Source organism: Frieseomelitta varia, unplaced genomic scaffold, assembly GCF_011392965.1.
Source record: "Frieseomelitta varia isolate USP_RPSP 00005682 unplaced genomic scaffold, Fvar_1.2 scaffold_152, whole genome shotgun sequence".
Lineage (NCBI taxonomy): Eukaryota > Metazoa > Arthropoda > Insecta > Hymenoptera > Apidae > Frieseomelitta > Frieseomelitta varia.
The window spans coordinates 620,837-626,836 of NW_025109217.1; the positions used below are offsets into that span (position 1 = coordinate 620,837).

A 6,000-nucleotide genomic window follows, 5' to 3' on the forward strand; every position below is an offset into this window, starting at 1 on the left:
GAATCGTTCGTAATTATTTCTCCACGAATATCGAATGGCGTCTGTGTAATCGTCTTCGAAGAATTGCCGCTACACGTGGAAGCTAATTTTCTGAAGTTAGTGGACGATAATTACTCATCGGTAGGAAAACGGTAGTGTGCATTCCGGCATGGAGAACATCAAGGTTCTTTCTCGCCCCAGCAACCGCGAGATATACGTGCCTCGAGCTATCGTTAACTATCGCTGCTGGCTACAACGTTGTTTAAGACGTGTAGCTCGAATCTTTTCGTTGTCTCTCCTCGAGCATGAAAATATTCATTTCAAGACGTATGTACACCAAGCGATATAGACGAAGTTGCGTTGTATAAAAATTCTTTAAGAACTGGCTTATCTAATTCTTTTTTTCTTTTTCTTGAAAATATGCATTCGAAATCACGTATCTGTGCGTCAAAGATATTCCTAGAATAAAAAATTATCTTCCTTTTAGTTCGAATATCATGTTCTTAAATAATTGATTTTTTTAAATAAAAATGATATTCTGGAGGTGGGACTCTCTTCTCTTTATTAGTTTATTACAGATTAATTACCCGCGATTTTTGTTTTTTAAATTGTCTATTGAAACAATCGAGTCTTCGACGAAATAATTCAAAAAGATATTTAATAGAATACTGACAATCAAGCTGGAGAGACATTAAAAGGAATATCTTCGTAGCAAAAATGAGTCAACAGCTATGGAATAAATAAACTACCAGACTATCACGATGAGATTTCAATTAAAACGATCAGTTTCCTTCTTTCCTTCAAAAAAAAAAAAAAACCGGAACTAACAAAGCTTTCCTGTTAGCCGAAGATTTTTGTTCGAATAACACGGTGAGGCGGCGATTTTCTTTTGTCGGATCAATGACGGTGAGACGAAAAATGGTAAGTAGTTAAATATCATCGCTCGTCGACCGGTTATGATTCGATTGGCGAAGATGTAGGCTCGAGGCATCGAAACAGCGGGAACGAAGTTCTCGATTGGAATCAGTATCCTATGCTCGTCATTGGAAGGACGACTGAAGAGCAACCGAGTCAGGATGCCGATTTCAATCAAAGATTATACACGAGTTCGCAGAAATTCTTCTCAAGGCCAGCGTGCATAGTTATCCTTAATTGAAAATGGAAGCCACCGCTGATGCACGAACGAGATGAATTGATTTAAAGCCTTCGAAACAGTGAGGCGTTTATTGGTTTAAGATCGGAGATCGGTATGCTTACTTCGTGCGAATCGTGGAGTTTAAATTGCGATTTAATACGAATACACAGCGAATATACAGGAAGTATTTGCACGCCATTTATTGCAACATTCAGAATATTAATTAATTAGAAGCAAGTGCCGATTTTCGCTTAGAATTTTGAAACAATCTTTCCTTTTTGGATCTAGCCTTTCTGAGAAATAAGAATATTATAATTATAAAGTTAATTTTAAATTTTATATCACTCGATAGAATTTTCATAGAATAATTAACAATAATTAGCAATTAATAGGATAGAAAAGTTAAATATTAAGAGAAGTATTAAATATTAAAAATTAAATAGCGAGTAAAATGTACAACTTGATCAAGAGCAGTTTCAATGCTAATACTTTTTCTAATCACTGTGTATCTATCCTAGGACCGAGAGTACTTTGAAAAATTATGGTTTCAAGAAATTTCTTCGACACGTTCCACCGATAAAAAAAGGAAAAGAAAAACATTAAGACAGTTGGTTCCTTGAAACAAAGAAAATACGTTTATCAGAGAAATAGCTGGGAAAACAGAACTTCCTTCCGTATGACGCAGTATAAAGATAACTACATAACAAGCAATAATATACGACAATCGTTAAAAATATTTGTCACAAAAATATGACTTAAATTTGAACAGAGTGCGAAGGATCTTTCAAAGTTTCGCACATTTCGTTTCTTCTTTCTTCTTGATACAGTGACACCAGGATACCATGAACACCTTGACGTCTTATATTGCGCGAACATAGCCGCGAAAATACATTCTTCATCCACCCGAAACGTCATGGAGCGAGCAAAAATCGCGAGCACGTCAACACGACAAATGAGCCTAGCGTTCGAGTTTTTTTCGCTGGTGGTCGCGTTATAAATCTAGAAAATGAAGTCATTAAAGAAACGGCAAAGACGTATGTGTATCCAGCTCGCCTTGACACTGAACAGCGCAAGTTCATTAGCATCGGGCATGGTCGAGCGACGAGAGTCCGCTCACCCAATTTTCCGGCAGCACATTATTCATATTTTTGATTTGAAACTTTTTACAAAATTTTCTTTAAAAGCTACAATAATTTATTTTTACTCCTACTAAGAGATCTTTCGTTAGATTCAGTTGCGTTAAATCTTCGTGGATCTTTTTACTGAATTTTCCTCCAACTGAATGATTTACTTTCATTCTTAATATGATTCATTTTGTTTATATAAAAATTTTCCTTACGATTGGATTTAATAACAAGATGAATTAGCTACACGTTCATAGTTTATGTTTTTAATTTTTGTTTAATTTTACGTTGATGATGGCCTATTTGTTTTCTAACATAAAATCAAAATTATGTATCGATAATATCATGTTGATTGAAAGCAACTTTAGATAGAAAGCAACTTCTGAAGGCTATTTTTCCAATTCGATTTTTTTTTTCCTGAAATCCTTGTTCTTTACTGAAAGCATTTCCCGAGAGATTCGAACTTACGACCGGCTATAACGGAGCTCTGCCACAGAGTTCAACACTATTTACTCGCTAATCGAAGCTTTCATCGGTGGGTAAACATCACCGCTTGACGAACAACAATTTTATTTGTGTTTATCGATTTATGCGCCAAGCAATTTCCATTGAGGCGTACAGTTCGCGAGGCCCACGGTGGCTGGCGACCACAAACGGGCATAAAATAAATCGAGTCCGGCTTCCATGGCGAACAACAGTGCGACAAACGCGCGATAAATCAGTCGTGCAATAAATAAGAAGCAATAACGTGTCCGCTGCCGCCGTATTACGAAGCCGAGCAATGCGGAACCAGCGTGTTGTAAAATCTATTCGTTGAGCCGAAAGTCGTCGACGAATATCTTCGAGAAAACCCAGAAGACGCTTCGATGTTCCTTCCTTTTTTTTTTTTTTTCTTTTTTCCCGTAAGGATGTGACCAGATCGAGGGTTCGATTTCGCTCATCCTGTCACTCGATACCGGTGTGCGTTGTCCGTGTGTGATGTGGTGCAGCGTGGTTGCGTAACAGGACGTCCACCTGCGGTCACTGTCTCATGGAAGAACCATCTATCGAGCCGCGTGTTTTTATTCGATTTTTGCAGATCATCCATCGCGATCTCGCCGCGAGGAACGTGCTGGTGGACCATAACAAGCTGTGCAAGATTGCCGACTTCGGTATGTCCAGATTCGCGAACGAAGACGGAGAAGTGATCGAGACGAGACACGGGAGGAACGCGTTGCCGATAAGGTGGATGGCGCCCGAGTCGTTGATCTACTCCCTCTTCACAACTAAGACCGACGTTTGGAGCTTCGGCATCCTGATGTGGGAGATCGTCACTCTAGGTAAGCGTGATTTGTGGTATTTTTCAATTTGAAGTGTCGTCAGAATTGTTTTATTATAATATCAGTACCTTGATTTTATCTGTTTCGTGATGTTATTTCATTTACGCTTTAATCAGTTAATTGTGACAAATTTGTTAATTATGAAACTGACATATTATATATTTTATATTTATATAAATTATATATTCTAATTATATTACATATAATTTATATTTTATATTTATATAAATTATATAATATCATATTATATTACATATAATTTATATTTTATATTTATATCATATTATATATTTTATATTTTATATTGATATAAATTATATAATATCATATTATATATTTTATATTTTATATTTATATAAATTATACAAAATCATACTATATATTTTATATTTTATACATTATATATTTTATAAATGACAATTTACGTTTCAGAATAATTTAGAAAGTATTTATATGTATTTTATTAAATGTTGCATTTTATTTTCGACTTATACAAAAATTGAATTCGAATTAACAGCTTATACGTATCTTTTATTGAATACGATACATAATATAAATTCTCGTTGCATTTCTTTCTATTTTTAAAAACGTTTATTGAAGTCCCAGTGAAAATTTTTTACTCTCTACCAAATCGTCTTCCAACGTTATCATTGACGGAAGAACAAATTTCTGCGGTGCAGGTTCGACACCGTACCCGGACATGACGGCACGGGAAGTGATGCGGAACGTGCAGAACGGTTACCGACTGGAGAGGCCTTCGCACTGCCGAAGCGAGCTGTTCAGAGTGATATCCCGATGTTGGCACGCCGATCCCGACCGCAGGCCAGAGTTCCAGACTCTGAGGAGAGATCTGGCGCAGTTACTCGAGGATAATATGAACGGACATTACGTAGATCTCGAGAGTTTCGCATCAGAATGTACCGATTGAAACATGCGCTCGATGAAGAATCTCTGTTTGAAATCCTTTGCTCGTTTGAAATCGTTTGCTCCTCTCTAAAGCACACGATCGGATCATTGATCTGCGAATGTAATCGACTTGTGTCCAATAAACGATCGGATGGACAATTTCAAGATTTCGAAATCTTCAAGTACGCGCGAGTTTCGATCGACACCTGATCGATGCTCATGAAACGCGTGAATGCGAGCAGTGCGATGTTTGTCTTCTTTTTCTTTGTACGAGGTAACCTGTGCGGTTTCGCGGAGAGGAACGAGAGGATTATGTCAGTAGAGTGGTTTCTTCTTACGATATTTGCCAGCTCGGAACTGGAAACGCGCGTGTGAGACACGAGCAGAAAAAAAAAGAAAAAAGAAAAGCTTCTGATGTTTTCTAGAAACTGTATTGTGTATGGAATGTTGAAGAATGTGAGAGTCAGAATCCGTCCAATATACGTGGTTTTAGTATTTCACATTGGTGTCACTATGTATGTACTTGGAACGAAAAATTTTGCGAGGAGAAGAAACAATTTTCGATGCTTACGCAGATTCTGTAAATATTACGGTGCAACGCAGCCTAACTTGTTTAATTTAAATACTTTGACTCAAGTGCATACAGATTTCGAGGAAAAAGTGCCGATACGACGTGAAAGGCGAAGAATATTTTGCATCGAACGTTAAATTGGATAGCAGCGAACGCGAGAACGATGATTTAGCAATGCAAATATACAAACGTAAAGCAACGTGCAGTCTGTACAGTTAGGATTAACAGGCCGTTCTTCACCGTTTGTTTATTCGAACGCTGAGGAAATGTCTAAGATTCTCTATCGTTTAGTATTACTATAGTGTATCTAGCGTTATTTTCTTCAATTAATGCGCCAGTCGAAGATTCGTTATACATATCGGTGTTTCTCCTTTAACATAGCGATTTCACGTGCCTCGTAAGATAAAACACGAGTATTGAATAAAAAAAAGTTCAAACACGCACAAAAAAGAAACGAAAGAAGACGAAGATGTATGATCACGAAGAGACATGAAATTATCTAGTTATAAGTTTGACTTTGTTCGCGTTTGACAAAAAAAGAAAAAAGAAAAAACTCGTTGAAACGAAGAAACATTGATATGTAAACGATCGGTTACGCAACTCGTCGCGTGTATAAATTTCGTGGCAACGCGAAACGATCGACGACGTGTTATACGTCGTTTTATACGTATACGTCAGACGTATTTTTCTCACTCACGGTCACTGTACATAAATTCGCATCATTGTAAGCGCGTGGTGTCAATCGAAACAGAAAAACGAAAACAATAATATGGATGCGGTTATTTCCCTATCGTCTCGTCGTAATTGTACACGACGATCTAACGCAACAATAATTACTATTATCCGTATTGTCATTAACGAATCGTTTATTAAGCACGTACGTTTATATAAAGTTTCAATCGTCGATCATATAATTCTTAATCATTCTAGTCTCTCTCGATGGGGTGGCGATTGGTTCTTGATTAA

General features: G+C 37.0%; 1 protein-coding gene across 2 annotated transcripts in view; it reads left to right on the forward strand.

The window, feature by feature from the left end:
- The window catches only part of LOC122535538 (mucin-17-like), a 236,699-nt gene extending 231,252 nt beyond the window's left edge, over window positions 1–5,447 (forward strand). For both annotated transcript variants that reach the window (XM_043667177.1, XM_043667169.1), the window contains 2 exons: window positions 3,317–3,557; window positions 4,238–5,447. In XM_043667177.1, coding sequence (XP_043523112.1) covers window positions 3,317–3,557; window positions 4,238–4,485 — 489 coding nt within the window. In that variant the 3' untranslated portion in view covers window positions 4,486–5,447. The remainder of the gene's footprint in view (window positions 1–3,316; window positions 3,558–4,237) is intronic.
- Window positions 5,448–6,000: the final 553 nt, after the last annotated feature.